Source organism: Botryllus schlosseri, chromosome 2 (genome assembly GCF_051294905.1).
Source record: "Botryllus schlosseri isolate E-star chromosome 2, Bs_hap1, whole genome shotgun sequence".
Classification (NCBI taxonomy): Eukaryota; Metazoa; Chordata; class Ascidiacea; order Stolidobranchia; family Styelidae; genus Botryllus; species Botryllus schlosseri.
The window spans coordinates 21,462,846-21,489,232 of NC_137237.1; the positions used below are offsets into that span (position 1 = coordinate 21,462,846).

Sequence of the window (26,387 nt, forward strand, 5' to 3'; positions counted from 1 at the left end):
ATATATATTTTCACTATGCCTACAACCTTGATGGGACGTCAAAAATGACAACATGCAACAATTTTAATAATAAAACCGGGAAATGCATCATCATTAATTGTGTGTCCAAAATTTTCGAAGACACCTCCTGCATCAGCAGCTCTACAGGTTGTTCTGATCACATGGGCTATGGATCAATGTTTTACAGTAATATATGGAACAAGCAATAGTATCGACGAAATTCATTTTCCAGGCTGAAAATTTTTTCAGAGGAATCCAGATTACATTTTCCAATTTAACTTGAGTATATGACGTAGAGATGGGTCATGGCGATTCCCCGTCGGAATGCGACCGAATGCCATATATATCTAATCGAAATACAACCATGAATAGCAGAAAGGTTGATCGCCCCCGTATTAGGCTTACTACGAAATAAACGTATTGTGTGGTCAGGGGCGTACGAATTTCGAGTAAACGTTAAAAGGGTGTACCATGACGATAAAGGCTGAAGAGCACTGGTATAGGCTACCTGTCGCAGTGGTACAGATGATATTCGTGATAGTTTAAACTCATCAGTTTATTAGTGATCGATCAATTCTGATAGTTCGGTATATAGTCATCACTGCCAGTATAAATTTTGGGGTTGATACAATCTCCTGAAAGCTAATCAATTGTCATCGGATGAGTGAATGTATAATAATAGGAGTTCTTTTTTAGACGGAACCGGATTGGAGCCGGATTCATACTTCGTTTCTGACACAACCGGAGCTAGGGAATTTTTTGACTTGGCCCGTACTGGTTGAGACCATCATCTAACTTAGGGGTTGTTGTTGTTGATGTGACTGGTAATCATGGTGTTTCATTTACAGCAGGGCGATTTTATTTTCTATTTTTCATTCCGGATCTGCCGACTTGTAGCACGGCCTACTAACTCAAGGGCAGGGGACACCAAATCAAAACGGGTCGCGGGCCACTTTTCAAATCTCATCGAAACAAAATTGGGCACATAGTTCAGCAACTTAACCACGTTTTTAAAACGTTACGTCTATGTTCTCTAACTTGGGCGAAGGGAATAGTTACCGCAAAAGAATAATTTTATTAGGAAATACGAAACAGCAAAATATCATGACACCAATTTCCTTTCATTTTGAACTATGAGTAAACGCATGATACCTGACAACGCTTTTCAGCCACTAAGTGTTATGAGCACGAAGCAATATTCGTGAGCAGTTTATTACTTCGGCTTAAATGAACTAATACCTTGACTACGATACTGGCAATACCAACATTTACCACAACAGCAACATAAATGAAGATCGGTTCAAGTACGCGAAGCAGGTAAACAGTCTGCACTCATTATGGTCCACGCCAGTACATTACGACGAATGATCATTAACACAGAAAGGTAATCACAGCAGAACTGAAGTCGGTACCAATTTAACAACAAACATACAACACTAAGGAATCAATATTGGGTCTAGCAAGACGCGGTACTAGCCGACAGACTATCTCCTCCTAAGGTTCCCCCGGACGCTGTTTGAGCTACGTCCCTCATCCTAACTTTTACTGAAAAATGATCAATAATTGTATAGTCTATAATATTATTATTATATGCTTATTTGCGAACGTAGGTAAATGGTCACTGGTTTACTGAGCACTTCCCTTACCAAATGAACAATATTCTTGTCCGGTCTCCAACCCATTCTGGCATTGACGATTACGATATCTAACATCGTTCGTGGTACATTCCGTCCAACTTCCCCATGTCACGTTGCAAGCGGTATCTGACGATAGAATGCAGATTCTAACTTAATTTAGTAATCAACTGTTGGGCGCAGACCGTAACTAATTCAACGAGCGACACGCATCCGACTCCGCGAGCACATATGAGTTTGAGATCCGGCCCGCGGGGTATATGTTGCCCGCTCCTGCAGTAGAGGGTGAATTTGTAGGACATCAAATCAGAACACTCACCAAAAACTTCTATTTCTTATTAGGACGGAGGATTTGGAAAAAATACATGACTCTCTTTCATTGAAGTTGCATCTAAATTTCTTGGAAATACTAAGGATCTTGATTATTTGGAGGGTTTAGTTTAAGTTTAAGATAATAAAACCTCAAATCCAATAAAGTAAGTTTAAAGCTTTGTAAGATGTGTTCGTATCATATACGGACCTAAACGGGCATAAGCGCCCTGAATTCAGCCGTTTTTGAGTAAAATTTTTATTCGAATTTTGCGAAAAATTGTGACGTGATGAGTGAATTCTGACAGCAAATTCGAAATCAGCATCTTCAAATTCGATAAACTCAATTAATCATTCTGAAAAAAAAAGTTGAAAAATGTCGACCAGTGTTATAAAAAATCTTGACGTGATAGAAAAAAAAGCGATTTCATATTCGTAATCAGCATGGGAAAATTGACTTGATAGTCATCATTTTGGCCAGAAAGTAAAAATCATGACGACCAGTGTAATTATGGTCAAAGGCTACCAGGGTTGTAACCAAGTCACATGGTTCCGAGTCACGAGTCAATCTTACTTTTGTGGTTTTGATTCGAGTCAAGTCGAGTCATTTTCAATTCATCACCGAGTCGAGTCCGAGTCCAAGTCACCGTTTAAAGGGTCAAGTCCGAGTCATAGTGTTATGACTCGAGTCCGAGTCCAAGTCACAGTATTGATGTCATGTTCAACCCATGTTTTCAATCCTGCTTGGGTGATATCGATTGCCTTGCTTGCCAAACATGTTTATTTTGTCCCTATCAGAGTCTTCGCACATGTTTATTTAGGCAGATTACGGATAGTTCCTAGCCTCATTTACCGATGCTACAGATAAACGAGACAGGCCGCCAATATGATAACTTTACAAATCTTAGAACTTAAAAATAAAATATCTGTCTTGTCAGTCCGATACATCACAAATACAAGCATTTAGTTTTTATTACAAGCACATCGACGACAGCTCACAAATAGCTGATTGAGAACCAACGAATTCAAGTCTACATACTATCTGATGGAGAACCTACGAATTCACGTCAATCAGGTGATAGAGAATCAACAGATGCATGTTTATGTAGAGGTATTTTCACCAGGCCAGCATGCTGTAAAAGCGTGCATGCAGCTATGTGCACTGTGCAGTGACAAAAGAACAGATACCTTTTGATATTACTAAAGTTTTTCTCAATTGCATTACGGACTACATCGCAGTTACAGCATTGGAGAAATAATTGTACAATGGGGATGCTAAAAAACATTTTTTCAAAGTTACCGGCTACTTCTTAAAATTGTTAGATTGCCTAAAAACCAAATTTGTCTCAATTCCAACCGGTAGAAAGCACTGCTATGAGAGAAAATTTTGGATTGATTACGAATAGCGATTTTCGAATTTTACCGGCTACCTCGTGAAATTGTTAGATTGTGTGAAAATATGATTCATAGCAAATTTGGCTCGAATCCAACTAGAAGAAGCGAAGTTATTAGACTAAGATATTTTTGATATGAAAAAATAGTCGGCTCACTACTAGTATGTAATTATATTATATGAAAGAATTTCTCACTAAAAATACTCTATTAATTTTGAAAACCAAAAATTTCTCCTCTGATATCGTTGATTCAACTTTTTAAGATTTAGCCAGATTCAGTGTTCTTTTAATGCAACATAACAATTTTATCAAGTAGCCACCCAGTAAAATTAAAAAGAAGTTATTTCTGAACAGCCCGATTGTACAAACATCGCACAACATTAGCCATTCATTATTACTCACGTGCACAATGCACATACCTAACAAAACGTCAAATGGACGGAGGGTATTGTGTGTCTTCACAGACGGTAGATCAAATCAATGATGAATTACAGTTCGATAATACCAAAGTGGAAAGGAGATCCTCAGATATATTAAAGCGGCATGGCCTTAGAATAAATCCACATCTACTGAATATACGTTCCAATGGTGCACTAGATGCAGGAATTGAGAAGCATGTTTGAACCTCCCTGAAAAGCATTGAATCCCATTCTTTCTAGTCGCCCAAAAATGCATAGATTCATCGCCTTCGAATCTACACATGAGCTTATCAGTCTCCTCAAAGTACTTGACCATTTGAGTCATTGCATTGGCTCTAATTGAACTTTGCTTCGATTGTTGCTTGTATAATCGAAAAGTCTTGAGTACTTTGATTGCGGAGGATCTATTACCTCTTCATCACTGGATGATTTTGTACAATGCATTGCCATGTATACCTTGTCTGTTGTTTTTACGGCAGCATATCTGATATCAGACGAGTGCAACGAAAGCAGTGGTGACAAATAGCGTTGTCAGCAGAATTCGTCAGATGCTTTGATCTAGCCATTACGATTCGCAAATTTCTTCGTCTTCAAGTCATATAAAATGAGCCAAGTCAATGACTTGGGTCGAGTCACGCGTAATGACTCGAGTACAAGTCGAGTCAATCCAAATATTGACTCGAGTCGAGTCGAGTCATTTTCCCATTTCAAGGAAATGACTCGAGTCAAGTCGAGTCACAAAAAATTCGTGACTCGAGTCTGACTCGAGTCATTACAACCCTGAAGGCTACACAGTAAATGACGTAGTTAAGCAGTTCTATAGGTATGCGTGAGCGATACAATCCCTTTTTAAATCTATATTTAACTCTGCATTCCTTACTCGATTCAGAATAACTCTTTATTCCATCTGCGTTCAAGCAACTAAATAAATGCATTTGAATCATGCTACCTCGTTTCGAAAATTCAGATAAATTTTCAAAGTGATGCGATTCACATCAAATTATCTCAAATATTCCGATTTCGAGTTAATTTCAAGTCGACAAATATTTTCAGTTTGGTTTGTTATTACAATGAGCGCAATGTACAATGAGCAATGAGCATTATATACGCATTATTGAGGTCCCGAATATGGGTATCCCAGTTGATCTTTTAAATATCATATTGCAAGAGCATTCCTTCTGAATTCAGGTATCGTATTGATCAGGTAGACTCATATATCTTATATCTTATATATCGGATTATGATCGGATAGTTTTCTGAGAGGAGCTATTTAGAAATGACTCTTATATCACGATGACTAGAATATGAATCTTACAAAGAACATTTACGATCAAAGACTTTTACACACTTTCCTCATTCGCATCTGTCAACTGCAGCATTGTGTCATTTAATTTCCGTATTGCAATATCAACTCCAGCAAAATCTAAAATAGATGGAGAAAAAACAGGTTAAAGACAACGATGACACAAGGTCTTGCAAGCCGGGCATAGCAAGATAGGGATATGTTATGGAACAGGGGTTCTTAAACAGGGCCCCACGGAACCCATGTGAGTAGAAAGCACCGAAGAAGTGGACACGGAATGCAGTGACATTTTACGCTATTGAAGGCCGAAAACTGTTTCTCAAATCAACATTAAGTAGATATTTCAGGGCGGATTTATTCTACTAGAAAATTTTATACGGGCGCAATTTCGTGACAAGTGATTCATTGCTTTCAATTTGGTCACCATCCCTTTCAACGAAATAATAGTAAGATAATAATAAAAAATAAAACAAGAGTTGCAGAATTGATTCTAGCCTTCTTCCCATCTCCCAGCATGCACCTGTGAATATTATCATGCGGGGTGAAGGAGAATTAAAAATAATTATGATATAAATGCAATTTGGGCCGGGAGCGGCGCAATGAGCCAAAAACACATTTTTGTTTTAAATTTATTTCGAATCCAGAAATACCAATGAACTTTAGCAAAACGACGGATGAAAGTAAAACGCATATAGTTCCAAAGAAAAATGATTTGAAAATTCGAATAAGCACCGCCACTAGAAACGTACCCACAATTAGACTGGCGATGAGGGAAAATGCGACAGTATGAATAAATTTAACACCGCGCCAGTTAGCAAGTAACTGAGAACTTTTGAAGAAAAGGGTGGATCAGCAAGTGTCGAAGACCAGTTCACATCCCGAAGGTTGAAATCGTAATGAAACTTGCATGAAGATCGCTGCCGACTCGTCGGCCCAACTTGATTATAAGGAATGAAATAAAACCTTGATATCCTCCCATTATTGCCTGGTACTTCAAAAGATGTTTTAGGGAGTGTTGGTGACGATCTTGCTTCTGCGCACTCTTCTGTTTATTTTTATAAATTTTGTGAAATATGCTTTTGGATATCAGCGGACCAATGTGCCCCATCTAAATTGTCCTAATGCGCCTCGATTGCCCACTTCTCCAAAGCAAAAATATCTCTAAAACTTTAAAATCGCAATCCTACGCCTAGAATAGCATACTGGGCGACTAATAACTGCTCCAATTAAGCTTTGTACTTATTTCAAGCACTAAGAACGAGATATACACAGACACACCTAAAACACGATCGAAAGGTAGCGATGTAAATTTACTCAGGTCAGCCAAATTAAGAATGTTGTCATCTTCTCAAAAAGACAGCGACCTTGGCGAAATGAAACCGCATCAGGATTACGGCTGATAAGACACTACAAAATCATCGAAGCGAATACGTTTCCTCTCCGATTTCAAAATTATTTACGATGTACCACTGTGCCCCATCTTCTCCTATCATTATTATTGACAAAATATCCATTACCCTTAAAATATTTTCACGACGCGTGCGACAATGAAGGTGTGATAGGTGGATAGAAATATATATAGATAAGTCTTGCATGCCTTCGTGAAATGCATGATTCCAGTCCATATTGGCTACCAAGAGAGAGCTTTTTAACCGTGTGTAGCACCGGTGTACAGTGATAAATGACCCGTATTAGATAATGGGCTTTGGACGGTTAAAAATTGTGCTGAAAATCCTAGGTTTGCCAAGACCAGCGTTTGAGGCGAGCTGACAAAGTGCTGTCTCTATCCTAGACAGGAGGGGTGCGAAATACTTTCATGAGAGCTCAAGGGGTACAGGCGATCAAAAGGTTGAGAAATACCGTTTCAGAACAGAATTTAGGTGCGTGTGGTATTATGTGTTAGCAGAATACATATACAATGATAGATACAGTCACACAAGTAGTGTAGTAGATCGGTCGCGAACTAACGTTTTTTGCATGGGGCTCTTATGGGCCCGCTGGTGACTCGTATTGAAAACTCGTGTTGGTGACTCGTACTTTCAGACCCCCCTCTCGCTCGTGATTCGTAATGGGTTCTTATGGATGCGGCGGTGACTCGTACTTTCGGGTATAGGCTGCGGCGATGACTCGTATTGAAAACTCGTGTTGGTGACTCGTACTTTCAGGTATGGGCTGCGGCGGTGACTCGTACTTTCGGGTATAGGCCGCGGTCGTGATTCGCCGTGAAAACTCGTGGTCGTGACTCGCCTTTTTTGCTATAGGCGGTGGCGGTGATTCGCCTGTCATGTATTCTTACGGGATCTGTGGTGACTCGCTACGTATTCTTATGGGTGCGGTCGCATGCTAACGAGAAACCGGGGGTGGCATGCTAACGTTTTCGGGTATAGGCTCCGGTCGCATGATAGCGTTACAGAGATAGGGATCGGTCGCATGCTAACGTTTTCGGGTATAGGCTCCGGTCGCATGATAGCGTTACAGAGATAGGGATCGGTCGCATGCTAACGTTTTCGGGTATAGGCGGCGGTCGCATGCTAACGTGAAAACTCGTGGTGGCATGCTAATGTTTTTTGGTATACGTGCGGTGACATGCTAACGTTCCAGTTATAGGGTGATGAAGTGGTGTTTCGACCCCTCCCGGTGGCACGATAGCGTTACGGAGATAGGGATCGGTCGCATGCTAACGTTGTGTCTTGTGGTCGCACGGTAACCCTTTTCAGTATTGGGATCGGTCGCATGCGGCTTCGTTGTTGGTATGTCGTACTTTGTGTTGAATATGTATCAAGTAAATAGTCAAGTGATTTTTCCTTAGTTAGTATCATGAATTATTATATACGACCAATTTGAAGTAATCCGAACGTTTACGGCGAGCGCGACTTCGATATATCGTTATTCTTATGGACGCGGCGATGATTCGTACTTTCGGGTATAGACTGCGGGCGGTATGTCGTGCTTTTAGCAAAAAAGGGTGTGAAATAGTTTGCTAAATCTAGGAATCACTTGCTTGGTAATATTTTGGTAATTAGTTTGCCACAGAACCGGCGTAGACGGCGATTCAAATACAAACAATAGCCGCGTTCACATACTAACACTTCAATAAGGTGTGAAATATTTGTAAAATCCTACGATCGCCAACAAGATAACACCTCAGACATAGTCATCTTTCACGACTTGGTGTCATAGCCATACTGATCGCTCACACGGTGAAATTTTAGTAATCAGTTTGTCACAGAACTTGATTTCGCTGGTAAGATTTAATAAGTAACGAATAACAGACCGTCAGTGTCGGTAACTTGAATAGCGACAAATTGTCACTTATTTCCGCTCTAACCCTAATCCTTTGTGAAGTGAACGCTTATTCAAAAGGGTGTGATATAATTTTAAAATCCAACGACCACTCACCGGATAATGCTTCAGACATAGCAATCCCTCATGCCCGCTCACAAGGTAATATTTCGGTAATTAGTTTGTCACAGAACCGTCGCAGACGGTGATTCGAAAACCAACAATTTGTCACTTGCCCGCGACCGCTATATGTTTCACGCCTCCGGAATAGTGGCTGACTTTAGTTGCGTGATAAGATCTATGAAAATATTCAATCAATGCGTTAGTTTGTCAACTTGAAATGAAACTCACTACACAAATCAAGTTGAATCGTATTTGAATGTATTGATTCGATCCAACTCAAATCCTTTGACAAATCCTATTAACGCGATCTGTTGAATCGAACGTAACCTGAATATTACTGATGCCAACATTCACCCGCATCGGATTATTCACACATTCCGCACCGCTGTTTTCACACCTATAGAATCAATACCAACTAGCTCAATGAGAATCAGGAATAACAAGTATACAATAATTGTATTTAATACTGAGAAATCAAACGCTTAACAAAAACACGCAACTAATCATTTGCCAACTCTAGCATTACCAAAAAAATTCAGGCATTGTTGATTGAAAATCCTTGAGTCCATATCAAAAATGTTATAGTGCAGTGTCGGAATCCATTCGCGAGATGTACTAAAGGTAAATTCAGATAATCCAAAATGAAATATTTGGACTTTGACATAGTCTGAATTGAAATAAATTGACAAACATGACTACCAACTTTCAATCCAGTCATATTTAGAATTAGATTTGAAACAAGTAATGAAACCTTACAACTCTATTCACGACTGAGTTTTCCGTTTGTCAAATAGAGTTTCAGTAATTACTATCGCGATATTTTAATGTGTTACTACACACAATCAAGTCAGTCAATGAAATACCACCTGTTGTGAATATTTCTAACTTGACAACCACTTGTGCATGCCACGATCTAGTTGCGACGCGATGAGTTAAATCGGAATATTTCAATCTATTTGTCGAAACCTTGAACAAGCTGTCTGGTTATTTTTTTTGTTGCAATTGAGATAACGGAAATAGTATTACGTCTCGACATTTTAACATCTTACCATACTCCAAAGAGTCAACAAGGAAAAACCTTGTCACGTAAATCCGATTGTAACTCACCCAATCAACTCAACAGTATCCGTATGGAAAGTAGTCGAGATTACGCAAGTACATACAATCGCTACAATCTAAAATCCATAGCAAGTTCGGTTGTAGTCATATACCGCCAACTCGTCTTTTTTGTTCAACTGTGAAAGTAATTACTACTCGGTATACCGTGTAACATAAAGTAATTACTACTCGGTGCACGCAACTTGAGATTGGTATATGTTGAGAATATACGACATTTGAAAGTCTGACCAACGTAGTTAAGAATTCATTTCTCACGATCAAACGCAGGTGTTATATTGAAAATTATCATGATGTAAACATATGGATTGACACAGTGATTTGACATATGTAATAGTTGATCAAGACTTGATTATTAAATTATTCACGGTAATTAGACCCGATGCTGTGGTAAAGGTTATTATGACAGCAACAAACTTTTCAGTACCATTGTTATTAACATATTGAGTTGCAAAACTATGCGTGTCTGAATTGTTCTTGATTGGAAAATTATTCCACCTTGGTACAAATTACCCTGCGTATCGCGGATATCAGAAAATATTTTACAAATGTAATTGTTTCCAGTTACCGAGACTAAAGATGAAACAACAATTTCGTTTACTGATTAACAACCGGCGCAATACTTCATTGTCGGAATCTGCGACGAAGAACTGAAACACATACCCGCATTACCCCAGTGTCAAGATGTGTGAATTGACATACCGCCGCTTGATTAATGCTTAATCCGTTCGCACCATTTCCCACACACTTTGATCATTACAAAAAACAAATTGGAATATGTTTTCTAGACACCTCCTATTCAACTAGGTTTGAGTAATACAGAAAACTCTTGACATTAATAAAATCGAAACATATGCTTCACTGAATACTACAAAATGTGGTTGCATTGATGTTCAATGTTTTATAGTAGTGATCATAAATTATCATTTGAATCTTATAAAATTGTAATCATAAAACCAAACCACAGGAAGTCATCAAAAGCATATGGCAGGATGTTTGCTCAATGCATCCTAGTTTGGTAAACTGGAATTATTTGTAGAACGCACACCATCAAAGAAAAACACGCAACCACTAACACGATTCCTAGTTGAGATTGAACTCCTAGTCATTTTCTACGCGTGCACAACTATAGGGTCGTTTTTCTGGACACAAGACCTAAAATTTTTGAGTTGTCAAAACGACACACATATTTGTAATTATCACTTACTTGGTTAAAGCTAATGCATCGACGGTAACAACCGACACGGATCATTACTATTTATTTCATAATCATTTCAACAAAATTACACACACTGTACATTGTTGCTTTTTGCGTGACACGAGAATAAATCAGATCACAACGAACTTAATGTGTATTTTACTCACTCGTCGCATTATGGATATTGACCAACATCGTTTCAACGTCGTGCATCGTTTTGCCGAATACGAAATATGTTAGTGTAGCAAATGTTTTAGCGTAACAGAAAACTATTTTCACTTTCTTGACTTTTGAAAACAATACACGCGCATTTTGTTTGTGTCAACTATAGTTACTTGTAAGATACGACTGATAATCCCCGCGACTCATACAAAAGTATGAAATATATTTACATCACGCAAAGTACTCAACCTTGCACGATATTTTTTGGTACTACGAAACTCAAGAATGATTGCCTACGCTTTCAAAGTAAACAATGCTTAGTTAGACTCCACAAACTGTTTTGACGTCGCAAGTGTTTTTGACATGAATGATCCAACGTAGCTTATTATTCACATAGCTCGATACAGCACTAGTACTTACAAAAATATCAGAGTTGTTTACACAAAAGTTTGTATATGTACAATATGTGAATACCATGCGTAAGTCCTGCACAACCGCGGTATCTGTCCTAGTTTAGTCAACACACATTTATTACACCGGATCGCGTAAACTTTCGTAGAAGATAAGCATAGTCACTACTCGAGGGTTCTGGCAATGTCATAGCAATAAACCAGTTACTCCAACAACAGAGTAGAGTACCTATGTTTTCTAGTCACCATCCTTAAATCTTACACACAAAACAACCAACTTTGCAAACGAAAAGTGCTGAGTCATCACATGATTGCCGGCACAACAAAACGACTAGTAGATGGAGCCGTAATAAAAATGTTCCTAACCCTTAGCACACCAGTGACAAATCGTGCAATGGATATGTTTTGTCGAGTTGTTGTTGAGCGTCAAGTCTTCGTGTTGAACCGAACATTTGAACAGCACAACCACGATCCAATTGTAACCACGAATCTATTTTCATTTTGACACAAACTATCGCGTACAGAAAAATAAATTTTCTTTCCTCAACACATACTTGTATCCAATCACTTTCGTCAAACACACAACTCAATAAAATTGTTACTTTCTACAACATCAAAAGCCCGATTTAGTTGTACATGTAGTTGAGAAATATTTTTATTAATCAAAATCATCGATTTCTGTTCACGGTGTTAGTGTGTGCATGTCATACCTGTGGGCCCCTCCGTATTAAAATGGACACGACACGACTGAATGTAAGGGGATAGAAGTCTATCGCATCGATTTACATGTGGTCTTCGCTACGGTTTCATAAAACGAATCATCTATTTTTCATTGGTCGAGACCGAGCGAGTCAGTTACATGTATTCGCAGTAATGATTTTGCTTGCCATATGCGAATGATAGGTTTGCTACTCCGACAAATCAAATCAACATACAACAATCTTCTGACGATCATAATAGCAATTTCATTTTCCGCCCCTTCGTAATTGTATACGCACGAAAAGTATATTGTACAACTCGGCAACTACGTTTAACAAGAGCAATCACACTACCAGCGTTGAACACAAGATACCTACCCAAGTCAAAAATATCATACTGGTTTGGACAACTGACGTTTACCTGTGTAAAATTATCATTTTCACTTAGTGATCTATCCTTTCCTAGAGTAACAAACCCTTGTCGTTTACAAATCTATTTTTTTCCTACAGCAAAAAACTATTTTCACTTGGAAAAATACTTTTACCTAGATGTGGCTTATTGGTATGACATTGTTATCGGGTGTGATGACATTCGATCTGCATCAAAATTACCGGCTATGATAATGTCTGTGGATCGAAGACTTACTCCCCGATGTTTGTATACCAACACATTGCATGCAATGTCACACACCTCCATTTACGCGTATACTGGTGTGGGCAAACAAGCGCGACGTATGTCTGGATGGTATTTTTTCGTGGAAACACAGGGTGTAACATGTTTACTTTGAATATTGTTAATTGGTTATCGATTCAGAGTTGATATCCGGATCCGGTTACATACTTTATCAGGGTTTCCGATTTCAAACTGAATGTCGAGACATACATTGACCAATAAACACACAATTTAGTAAACATGCGGGGGAAAACTCGACCTGGAATTGCTATCGCGATGGGTGACATAAATCCAACCGTTTTCCGAATCCCGTTATCCACATACCAACCATCGTCGAAGAGGTGTTTTATTCAGACATTTTGACTCTGGAAAATCCAAAGCACGAACCCAGACATCACAGAGCTATCGAAGTCTATTGTCCAATTTTCCAAAACATGCATTTCGGCGTACAAGAGCATATTGTATGTGGTTAACCGATGATATTGATGTGATACGACTGATGGGGGGTATACTCTGAAACCGGTAGTCCGTGTATATTTCCGTCACTGTTCGTTGTAATCTATTTCAAACTATCGTCAATACAACAAATACCAAATTGTCAGGTGTGTTTGTCAGATTTCAAAATGAAAATGGTTTTGTGACTCTAGGAAAAGCTAGATGACTAAGAGAAAATGTATTGTTACACTGGGTAAACGCCAGATCTCCAAAGGAAAATGATATTTTTACTCAGGTAAACGACGACCCGCCAAGTGAAAATGGTTTGTTGCTCAGGGAAAAAATATATTTCCAAGTGAAAATGGTTTGTTGCTGATGGAAAAAATATATTTCCAAGTGAAAAAAATTTGTTACCCAGAGAAAAAATATATTTTACAAGTGAAAAAGGTTTGTTACCCAGGGAAAAATAGATTTCCGAGTGAAAACGGTATTGGTACTCAGGTAAATGATATTTTTCCAAACGAAAAGGGTTTGTTACCCCGGGAGAAAATATATTTTCAAAAGAAAATGATTAGTTACTCTAGGTAAAAGTATTTTTCCAAGTGAAAATAGTTTTTTGCTGTAGGAAAAAAATAGATTTGTAAACGACAAGGGTTTGTTACTCTAGGAAAGGATAGATCACCAAGTGAAAATGATAATTTTACACAGGTAAACGTCAGTTGTCCAACCCAGTATGATATTTTTGACTTGGGTAGGTATCTTGTGTTCAACGCTGGTAGTGTGATTGCTCTTGTTAAACGTAGTTGCCGAGTTGTACAATATACTTTTCGTGCGTATACAATTACGAAGGGGCGGAAAATGAAATTGCTATTATGATCGTCAGAAGATTGTTGTATGTTGATTTGATTTGTCGGAGTAGCAAACCTATCATTCGCATATGGCAAGCAAAATCATTACTGCGAATACATGTAACTGACTCGCTCGGTCTCGACCAATGAAAAATAGATGATTCGTTTTATGAAACCGTAGCGAAGACCACATGTAAATCGATGCGATAGACTTCTATCCCCTTACATTCAGTCGTGTCGTGTCCATTTTAATACGGAGGGGCCCACAGGTATGACATGCACACACTAACACCGTGAACAGAAATCGATGATTTTGATTAATAAAAATATTTCTCAACTACATGTACAACTAAATCGGGCTTTTGATGTTGTAGAAAGTAACAATTTTATTGAGTTGTGTGTTTGACGAAAGTGATTGGATACAAGTATGTGTTGAGGAAAGAAAATTTATTTTTCTGTACGCGATAGTTTGTGTCAAAATGAAAATAGATTCGTGGTTACAATTGGATCGTGGTTGTGCTGTTCAAATGTTCGGTTCAACACGAAGACTTGACGCTCAACAACAACTCGACAAAACATATCCATTGCACGATTTGTCACTGGTGTGCTAAGGGTTAGGAACATTTTTATTACGGCTCCATCTACTAGTCGTTTTGTTGTGCCGGCAATCATGTGATGACTCAGCACTTTTCGTTTGCAAAGTTGGTTGTTTTGTGTGTAAGATTTAAGGATGGTGACTAGAAAACATAGGTACTCTACTCTGTTGTTGGAGTAACTGGTTTATTGCTATGACATTGCCAGAACCCTCGAGTAGTGACTACGCTTATCTTCTACGAAAGTTTACGCGATCCGGTGTAATAAATGTGTGTTGACTAAACTAGGACAGATACCGCGGTTGTGCAGGACTTACGCATGGTATTCACATATTGTACATATACAAACTTTTGTGTAAACAACTCTGATATTTTTGTAAGTACTAGTGCTGTATCGAGCTATGTGAATAATAAGCTACGTTGGATCATTCATGTCAAAAACACTTGCGACGTCAAAACAGTTTGTGGAGTCTAACTAAGCATTGTTTACTTTGAAAGCGTAGGCAATCATTCTTGAGTTTCGTAGTACCAAAAAATATCGTGTAAGGTTGAGTACTTTGCGTGATGTAAATATATTTCATACTTTTGTATGAGTCGCGGGGATTATCAGTCGTATCTTACAAGTAACTATAGTTGACACAAACAAAATGCGCGTGTATTGTTTTCAAAAGTCAAGAAAGTGAAAATAGTTTTCTGTTACGCTAAAACATTTGCTACACTAACATATTTCGTATTCGGCAAAACGATGCACGACGTTGAAACGATGTTGGTCAATATCCATAATGCGACGAGTGAGTAAAATACACATTAAGTTCGTTGTGATCTGATTTATTCTCGTGTCACGCAAAAAGCAACAATGTACAGTGTGTGTAATTTTGTTGAAATGATTATGAAATAAATAGTAATGATCCGTGTCGGTTGTTACCGTCGATGCATTAGCTTTAACCAAGTAAGTGATAATTACAAATATGTGTGTCGTTTTGACAACTCAAAAATTTTAGGTCTTGTGTCCAGAAAAACGACCCTATAATTGTGCACGCGTAGAATATGACTAGGAGTTCAATCTCAACTAGGAATCGTGTTAGTGGTTGCGTGTTTTTCTTTGATGGTGTGCGTTCTACAAATAATTCCAGTTTACCAAACTAGGATGCATTGAGCAAACATCCTGCCATATGCTTTTGATGACTTCCTGTGGTTTGGTTTTATGATTACAATTTTATAAGATTCAAATGATAATTTATGATCACTACTATAAAACATTGAACATCAATGCAACCACATTTTGTAGTATTCAGTGAAGCATATGTTTCGATTTTATTAATGTCAAGAGTTTTCTGTATTACTCAAACCTAGTTGAATAGGAGGTGTCTAGAAAACATATTCCAATTTGTTTTTTGTAATGATCAAAGTGTGTGGGAAATGGTGCGAACGGATTAAGCATTAATCAAGCGGCGGTATGTCAATTCACACATCTTGACACTGGGGTAATGCGGGTATGTGTTTCAGTTCTTCGTCGCAGATTCCGACAATGAAGTATTGCGCCGGTTGTTAATCAGTAAACGAAATTGTTGTTTCATCTTTAGTCTCGGTAACTGGAAACAATTACATTTGTAAAATATTTTCTGATATCCGCGATACGCAGGGTAATTTGTACCAAGGTGGAATAATTTTCCAATCAAGAACAATTCAGACACGCATAGTTTTGCAACTCAATATGTTAATAACAATGGTACTGAAAAGTTTGTTGCTGTCATAATAACCTTTACCACAGCATCGGGTCTAATTACCGTGAATAATTTAATAATCAAGTCTTGATCAACTATTACATATGTCAAATCACTGTGTCAATCCATATGTTTACATCATGATAATTTTCAATATAACACCTGCGTTTGATCGTGAGAAATGAATTCTTAACTACGTTGGTCAGACTTTCAAATGTCGTATATTCTCAACATATACCAATCTCAAGTTGCGTGCACCGAGTAGTAATTACTTTATGTTACACGGTATACCGAGTAGTAATTACTTTCACAGTTGAACAAAAAAGACGAGTTGGCGGTATATGACTACAACCGAACTTGCTATGGATTTTAGATTGTAGCGATTGTATGTACTTGCGTAATCTCGACTACTTTCCATACGGATACTGTTGAGTTGATTGGGTGAGTTACAATCGGATTTACGTGACAAGGTTTTTCCTTGTTGACTCTTTGGAGTATGGTAAGATGTTAAAATGTCGAGACGTAATACTATTTCCGTTATCTCAATTGCAACAAAAAAAATAACCAGACAGCTTGTTCAAGGTTTCGACAAATAGATTGAAATATTCCGATTTAACTCATCGCGTCGCAACTAGATCGTGGCATGCACAAGTGGTTGTCAAGTTAGAAATATTCACAACAGGTGGTATTTCATTGACTGACTTGATTGTGTGTAGTAACACATTAAAATATCGCGATAGTAATTACTGAAACTCTATTTGACAAACGGAAAACTCAGTCGTGAATAGAGTTGTAAGGTTTCATTACTTGTTTCAAATCTAATTCTAAATATGACTGGATTGAAAGTTGGTAGTCATGTTTGTCAATTTATTTCAATTCAGACTATGTCAAAGTCCAAATATTTCATTTTGGATTATCTGAATTTACCTTTAGTACATCTCGCGAATGGATTCCGACACTGCACTATAACATTTTTGATATGGACTCAAGGATTTTCAATCAACAATGCCTGAATTTTTTTGGTAATGCTAGAGTTGGCAAATGATTAGTTGCGTGTTTTTGTTAAGCGTTTGATTTCTCAGTATTAAATACAATTATTGTATACTTGTTATTCCTGATTCTCATTGAGCTAGTTGGTATTGATTCTATAGGTGTGAAAACAGCGGTGCGGAATGTGTGAATAATCCGATGCGGGTGAATGTTGGCATCAGTAATATTCAGGTTACGTTCGATTCAACAGATCGCGTTAATAGGATTTGTCAAAGGATTTGAGTTGGATCGAATCAATACATTCAAATACGATTCAACTTGATTTGTGTAGTGAGTTTCATTTCAAGTTGACAAACTAACGCATTGATTGAATATTTTCATAGATCTTATCACGCAACTAAAGTCAGCCACTATTCCGGAGGCGTGAAACATATAGCGGTCGCGGGCAAGTGACAAATTGTTGGTTTTCGAATCACCGTCTGCGACGGTTCTGTGACAAACTAATTACCGAAATATTACCTTGTGAGCGGGCATGAGGGATTGCTATGTCTGAAGCATTATCCGGTGAGTGGTCGTTGGATTTTAAAATTATATCACACCCTTTTGAATAAGCGTTCACTTCACAAAGGATTAGGGTTAGAGCGGAAATAAGTGACAATTTGTCGCTATTCAAGTTACCGACACTGACGGTCTGTTATTCGTTACTTATTAAATCTTACCAGCGAAATCAAGTTCTGTGACAAACTGATTACTAAAATTTCACCGTGTGAGCGATCAGTATGGCTATGACACCAAGTCGTGAAAGATGACTATGTCTGAGGTGTTATCTTGTTGGCGATCGTAGGATTTTACAAATATTTCACACCTTATTGAAGTGTTAGTATGTGAACGCGGCTATTGTTTGTATTTGAATCGCCGTCTACGCCGGTTCTGTGGCAAACTAATTACCAAAATATTACCAAGCAAGTGATTCCTAGATTTAGCAAACTATTTCACACCCTTTTTTGCTAAAAGCACGACATACCGCCCGCAGTCTATACCCGAAAGTACGAATCATCGCCGCGTCCATAAGAATAACGATATATCGAAGTCGCGCTCGCCGTAAACGTTCGGATTACTTCAAATTGGTCGTATATAATAATTCATGATACTAACTAAGGAAAAATCACTTGACTATTTACTTGATACATATTCAACACAAAGTACGACATACCAACAACGAAGCCGCATGCGACCGATCCCAATACTGAAAAGGGTTACCGTGCGACCACAAGACACAACGTTAGCATGCGACCGATCCCTATCTCCGTAACGCTATCGTGCCACCGGGAGGGGTCGAAACACCACTTCATCACCCTATAACTGGAACGTTAGCATGTCACCGCACGTATACCAAAAAACATTAGCATGCCACCACGAGTTTTCACGTTAGCATGCGACCGCCGCCTATACCCGAAAACGTTAGCATGCGACCGATCCCTATCTCTGTAACGCTATCATGCGACCGGAGCCTATACCCGAAAACGTTAGCATGCGACCGATCCCTATCTCTGTAACGCTATCATGCGACCGGAGCCTATACCCGAAAACGTTAGCATGCCACCCCCGGTTTCTCGTTAGCATGCGACCGCACCCATAAGAATACGTAGCGAGTCACCACAGATCCCGTAAGAATACATGACAGGCGAATCACCGCCACCGCCTATAGCAAAAAAGGCGAGTCACGACCACGAGTTTTCACGGCGAATCACGACCGCGGCCTATACCCGAAAGTACGAGTCACCGCCGCAGCCCATACCTGAAAGTACGAGTCACCAACACGAGTTTTCAATACGAGTCATCGCCGCAGCCTATACCCGAAAGTACGAGTCACCGCCGCATCCATAAGAACCCATTACGAATCACGAGCGAGAGGGGGGTCTGAAAGTACGAGTCACCAACACGAGTTTTCAATACGAGTCACCAGCGGGCCCATAAGAGCCCCATGCAAAAAACGTTAGTTCGCGACCGATCTACTACACTACTCACACACATACGTCCGGGGCGGTGAATAATTTATAGATCGTTATCTGTATTTCCCGTGACGCAGAATATCACGTAGTAGGCTAGTACTTGACTATACTTCGATTAGATATAGATAGAAATCGTGCAAATTCCAAAATGAACATACTGGCATTATCCGATTTGATTATGTCACAGTGGACATGTGATATGTGTAGATATTATGACTATTTATCTAAATGAAATATTTAATCGATTATATGCAATTGTCGGCAACCGCTGTAGTCCACGAGGATCGCGTCACTAGTCCGCGACAAATTCATATACTTTTGTAGGTTGGAAGGTTCAAAATTATAGCGGTGAAGATCATTGATAGAAATTAAATAAAATTCCACATGCCCGTTTCATGATCGAATACCCCACTTTTTCGAATGCAAATTTCTAGCATCAATATATCTTTGCATAAGAGCTCATTCGTAAATAGATGCACGTTGAACTTTTCCACTGAATAATGCGGCTATGCTATTTTTCTTCGATTTTTCTCTTGTGGTCGAATTTTTTCAACCATATCTATATTTCATTGTACTTTGGGGCAACGCTGTGGGTTGATCATGAATTCAAAAATATGTTATATTTCCAGTATAGATGTGCGATATTAGATAGGAGTCACTAACCTGGACTCACCTTGAGAATTTTTCTCCATGAGCCGTTGAATTTTTTCTTCAAGATTCCCGTATTCTAGAATAGGATGGCGGATAGCGCATTAAAACATATCCATCAAGGTTATCGTTTACTTGCATATGAAGTTGGTTGCACCAGATGAATAACAAGTTGGCTGCAGCGTAATTCTTTCACATCAGACTTGGACAACTAGATAATTCTAGTTTTTAATTTCACTAAATTAGAGCGAAATGCAAGTAATCTAATTCTAATCTAATTTGTGAAGTGTTCCTACGCGATAATTTTAATTCTAATCTAATTTATTGTTTTCCTGAATATGCCTCGTAGTAGTTAATGTGACGAATATTAGCCATGCTGGCATAGTCAACTACACCAAGAAAAAGAGGATGATTGCTTCAGATCTAACCAAAGAAAATATATTAGAGGATGAAGAGGGAAATGTTTCGCATCAGAGAGTGAGAGCATGGACTGTGATGTTTTGAGTTACTGAAAAAGTGAAAATCGTTTTCCTCATCTCAAGGCTGCTGCTCGAGAACTCGTAGGCCTGACTGCAACATCGGCTCCAGCCATGCTGGAAAACTGTATTGTGCAGGGGTCGCCAACTCAAAACAGGTCGCGAGTCACTTCCCGGCCGTGGGCCGTGGGCCGCAAGAATGCAATATCGAGACCAATATAGTTGAGTAACCACGTTTTTAAAACTTTATGTTAGTAGCCTACAACACCTTGCTCACTAATATGTCTGATGGTCATGGTTATCACAAAAGAAGGAATATTTTAATAAAGAAGTACAAATATGACAAGAAATATCATTTATCATAAACTTCATTTAATTTTGAACTATGAGCTTCGCACGATAGCTGACACCGATTTCGAGAGACTAATGAAGAATCCATACTGGGCTTAGCTAGACATGCTACTAGCCGTAAAACTATCTCATCCGAAAAGTTGATCTTGTGGGGACGTTCTATACCGTTTTCTAAGCGCCTCGGTCTTGGCAGTGCCAGGGCCATTGCACGTCAAGCCAATATGCTTATAAGTTTCGGCGGATTCAGTAATTCTAAATCTAGTCTAATTTGGAAAAAATGCGTTGCTCTAATTATAACTCTAATATACGAGGCGAGATAGCGTAGTGGTATATTCCACAGCGGCAACACCAATGGTTGCGGGTTCGAGTCCGACCGAGGTCGACTCTAGAATTCCAATCTACGTGTTGGAAGTTTGTCTATTTGGCTTCTCGTCGCCACGTGATCCGTGTCAGTGCTGTCTTATAAAAAGCCTAGAAGTCGGCCGTGCTACAAGTCGGTAAATACGGAATTAAAGTATATCGGCCTGGTGTAAAATGACCCATGCAGTCGAACACCATGAATATAAAAAAATCTAATCTAATTTGGAAAATGACTGTGTACCTCTAATTCTAATTCTAATCTAATTCGGAAAAGCTGAAAATTGTCTAGTTTTCAAAGTCTGTTTCACAAATGAAGCCATTTCCGTGAGGCGTCAGCAGAAATCATTATATTTTGCAAAACAGTTGTAGAATATTCACAATAAAATGAACCGCGAAGGGTTCAAATATGCCCATACCCTATTCTACTAACCTCGATACCAAGTGCCTTGAAATTGAAAATGAAGAGTGAAGATTGCCGCGAATACAGCGATTGCTGCTGAAAGTAGTAAGATTGCAGCCACTCCCTTCACAAACTTTTGGCTCATTCGACTATCTGCCTTACCCGATTGTTGATAGTCACCTAAATGGAAAGAGTTTTGTGACATATAGAGCCTGCGTGACCTACCTTTTCGGATAAGGGCCACATGAGATTCACGAACCATTGCGCGGGTTACTTGAATGCTGATGAAATTTTATTGGTCGTTTGATTCGATCGAACTGGATTAGGTAACGGTGAAAACAGGACTTATCTTACTACGCATCAAAATCGATAACAATTATGTCATGAAAACTCAGCGTGCATGAAAGTCCTAGCCCCAGCGCGAAAATTTCGCAAAGATAATGAATGAATTAGGTCAATAATATTGTTGCTTGCATATATTCCGGGTTTACTCTGTATACCGCTGGGCTCATTTGGCAAGGGCAGGGGCTCATTTTGTGCCAAAGTTTCATCGCCAACGATCTCTCCGTGAGTGTACACTGTACAGGCACACGCGAAGTCGCATTGAACAACGCGTTCTTTCATAATCGCGAATATAGTTAGACTAAACTCTGGAGAGGTTACCAAACCAATACTAAAAGCCAGAAATCGAGTGACAATCAATGGCGTGAAGTCAAATATATCCGCCGCAAAATATTCTACTTCATGGGCACTTGGGCATATACGAAGAAATAAGAAAATATGGCTGACCCCTGGCTACGCTAATGCGTTGTAGCTGATATTGTAGCCATCAACATCCCAAATCCCAACCCTATCTTTCAATGAAGCGATAGCCTATATTAATGTACACGATACCTAGCGACCCACTCGGGCCACATAATGCAACAGTGCTGAAGTACATATTGGCGTTTTAAACGTCGCTGAATGTATCTACTGAGGCAACCAAAGGACATAATACTCCCATAAAATCATTATCTTCCGTCGCTTTAACAACAATTTCGACGAGGACTTACCAGGGAATATATGCTTACCCTTTAACCGGACAATGTATTCGGCGTCTGAGTATTGCTACATTGATATTGAGCACAGTGTAAAATGGGTTTCTATACTTGCTACCTATCCCCATTGAGAAGTTATACAGCAGTAGCCAACACCTCAATCGAACGGATTTGGTTTTAATGATGCAGTAAAGATATGAAGTCAAGATTGAACCCGTACGCCTTCTCGATTTTTTACATCAGAAAACGATATCAATCTTATTGATTGGTCGAATAAGCATCATTCGCTGACTACGTATTTCCCTTATGATGTTCTGTGATTGTGGGCCAAGCTCACAGCAGAGAGTCACTAATTGTTTACAAACGGAAAGCTGGATATTTCGAGCAAACCCTTGTAACAAAGCAAGCAAAACTTCTGAGATTGTCAAGGTACATGCTCGTTTAGTGTCGATTTTTAATGCTGCTAGCGCCATGCATAGAGTGGCCCGCAGTTGAAATGCAATAAGTTTGAACCAAAGATGTTATAATGAAGTGACAATTGTTGTGAACGCGAACCTCTAAATCTCCGTGGCTCACTCACAGGATGCGGAAGCGAACCTCACGTTCACACCATCCCTACTGACCACCTTTGTTAATGATCACATGTCCACAAAATTCCCACAGGAAGTTACAAAATTCGAATAAAATGACCCACCGGTCGGGGAGCGCTGCGGTAGCGTATATTTATTTACGTAAACATTTTCACCAGTTACAGATACGACGCCGTCTTGATTTGTCTGTCGATTCTCCGTTTCATCAGTCACATTGTACTTCATGGATTGCATATCGGTACCGTTCTGGATTCAATTCACGTAGGTAGAATTATACCTTGTTAGAATAACAAGCTGCACCTAATGCAATGAATAGTTGTTGATGAATAACGAATGAAAAGAATGAATAACGAATAAGAATGAGTGTATGCAATTAAGAGGTCCGTCTCTCTTATCGGATAAATTATGTATAGCTGGAATTGAAAGTTCAGCAACCGCAATGGTTGTTCCAGCCGTACATGTGTAATGAAGACTGATGTACAGTTTGCACACTCTCAGTGATTTGATTTGTTTCCGGTGGCACGCGTTTGTTGATAGTTAGTTTTTAACACCTCGCGTTTACATCGAGCCATAATCTATTCCTTAGTAGGACGCCTAAATATTTATAGCCTATAGATCAGTGGTCGGGAACCTTTGTCAGCTGAAGAACCATGTTAGCCCTATATTTTCCATTTAAACTCGCAAAGACCCATACATGCCAATCAATTGTTACGTCACAATTTAAAATTCGTGACGTCATGGCAGTACTGATTCGAACTCATTACATGGGATTTGTCGTGGGCGCCATATTTTCTCAGTAAAACTCATATCAATATTTTCATCATTCCAAAACACCACAAAACTGCGATACAATGAAAAGATACAGGAAGATGTCGAAACAACTTGTCTTTGAAATCGTATGCTACCAATCATCCTGTGATAGCGCAATTCATCGTAAATAGCTCAGAATTTATAATAACTTATATAAATCTATAGCACTGATTCCAAAATAAATAGCCTACTGATCGACTTCTCAATTCGGCGGTAACATAAACGTTGCGCTACACGCCTACATTTAAAGGGCATGCAGTAATAGAAAGCTACTTATCAATTTGGAGGTGAATAGCGAAGTGTTGTTTGTAATTTAGATTTGTAATTGGAATGTCACTTCCAAGGCAGTTCATTTCTCGGCGTAGATCAGGCAGACAAAATGTATTTCAAAACTAGATTGTCATACAGGCATCCCCGTGTCTGCTATTCTCTTGATCAGTGACTCCCGACCGGTGAGGAACTCAATGAATTCTGGTGGGGAATAGAAGCATTTGTAAAACGGTATATACATGTTTATGGAGACTCACGCGCGATTACCGTTGCCAGTTAACGGCTCAGGAAAGTATGTTTCGAAAATTATAAATTGGAAGTGTCCTCGGAGGATGCCTAAATGTCCTATTTTTTTGAATTTGTCCGCTTTTTCTATGAAAAAGATTTAAATGCCACGAAAAATGCGAATCCAACGCGGCGAACGACAGAGTTTCGTAAAAAATCGGGAGCCGAATGAAAGTGATGATGACCTTTTATTTAGTCAACACAATACTACCGGTCGAAAAATTTTCAAAATCACCAGCTTTCTTGTAGCTTTCAGAATTTATAAAAGTGTCTTCTTTTTAGGTTCTAAAAATCTGGTAAACCTATTTTAAAGGATACATAGGAGTTTTGGGTAGTGGGGAATGAAGACTGGGAATAAATCTGACGTGGGGAATGAAGACAAAAAGGTTGGGAACCATTGCTCTTGATCAGCCAACGTATGGTACAATCCAAGATTACGCAACGCGCAATGCCGGTGCATCGAATTCGCGAGGGATATTGGTCGCTAGCGCTACAGCAACTTAAATTTGAGCATTTTGTAACCCTGGGTACGCCACGCACCTCTCAAATGCATGTTTATGCTGCTACGAGAATAATTATTCTGGCCGTTAAGAAGATTTACTATAACAAATTGCTGCAATATCGATAAAATTAGGTACAGAATCAAAAATATGTGAAAGAGCCATATCTTATACCCAAAATAGCCATATATGGCTCGCGAGCCATGGGTCTCCGACCACTGCTATAGATGTATGCGAATACCACCTCATAAGATTTAGTAGATAGTCGGATGCTTCTGGCGAAATGAATCTAATGCAAACGTAGATCTTACAAGGTGGTATTCGAATACATATATATGAACGGAGTAATAGGGTTACCTAATCAGAGTTATGTCTTCGCGTTTGCGGCATTGACGGATTCGCTCATGGAATCTACTTATGTCAGCAGCTTATTAAAACAGGGATTGCAACATACTAACGTCCTCATGTTAGCGCTAACTGTCTCTACGTTTTCTTTTCTGGTCACCAGCACGATGAGCATCTGCAATCAAGGCCTAGATTTCGTTCATTACTCTGTTGCAATATAGCCTACTCAACATCTCCGGATGTTTGCCTACACGAATGTAGATTGTAAGACATTATTTACAAAAGAATAACCCTGCGGTTGTTATTGGTAATTGTGGCCTGCTTTAGGAAAGGTGATTGGTTTCGCATTAAAAGAATCGATAACACTGGTCAACACATATTTTTAGGCATTCAAATTGGCTCTATTTTGGGAGATTATCCATGGGGCTATTTTCACTAAAATCTCATATTTTCGCTGCATGGGCTGGATAGAAAATCGGATCAGTCGTACTATAAAGTTCAGAAATTCAATGTACATGTTATTTTGACACGCCGAAGACTGTTTTAAATCAAAATACGTCAAGAGAATTGTATTTCAGGGTATTAGATTTATCATAATTGGAGACTTTCACGGATATCATGTACATAAATAAACTTCAATCGTGTGAATAATCATTTACCTAAATATTCTAATAACATAGCATTATTTGAATCAGTTTTATGTCAACCACCTATTTTAAATTCAAAATAATCAGTTGGAATATAATATTAATAACTTAGCTTGAAGTAAAATTCCAGCAGTTCCAGCATTAGTCTGCCATAAAATGTTCGTCGCATCTGCAATGATATCTTTCTTTTGTTGTTTTGATTTATTGGGGAACCTTTCCCCTTTCTGTTCCCTCTAATCTACAATATTATCAGAAAATATACCAAGATGAACAGGAAGTGAATGCTCATGTTTTCTCCAAGGTTTCCATATGCATATGCCAATTCTCGGATCAACTGTTTGTAGT

General features: G+C 38.8%; 1 protein-coding gene across 3 annotated transcripts in view; it reads right to left on the reverse strand.

Annotated features, from left to right (window-relative positions):
* LOC145456493 (uncharacterized) overlaps positions 1-23,493 on the reverse strand; it is a 90,507-nt gene extending 67,014 nt beyond the window's left edge. For 2 of the 3 annotated variants that reach the window (XM_080334612.1, XM_080334628.1), the window contains exons 1-4: positions 21,589-22,650; positions 19,997-20,050; positions 5,105-5,179; positions 1,647-1,763 (exon numbers count right to left, since the gene is read on the reverse strand). In XM_080334612.1, the coding sequence (XP_080190738.1) occupies positions 1,647-1,763; positions 5,105-5,179; positions 19,997-20,050; positions 21,589-21,820 (478 nt within the window). In that variant the 5' untranslated portion in view covers positions 21,821-22,650. Of the gene's footprint in view, positions 1-1,646; positions 1,764-5,104; positions 5,180-19,996; positions 20,051-21,588; positions 22,651-23,340 lie in introns of those variants that run through there. The other variant, XM_080334619.1, reaches the window with a different exon arrangement.
* Positions 23,494-26,387: the final 2,894 nt, after the last annotated feature.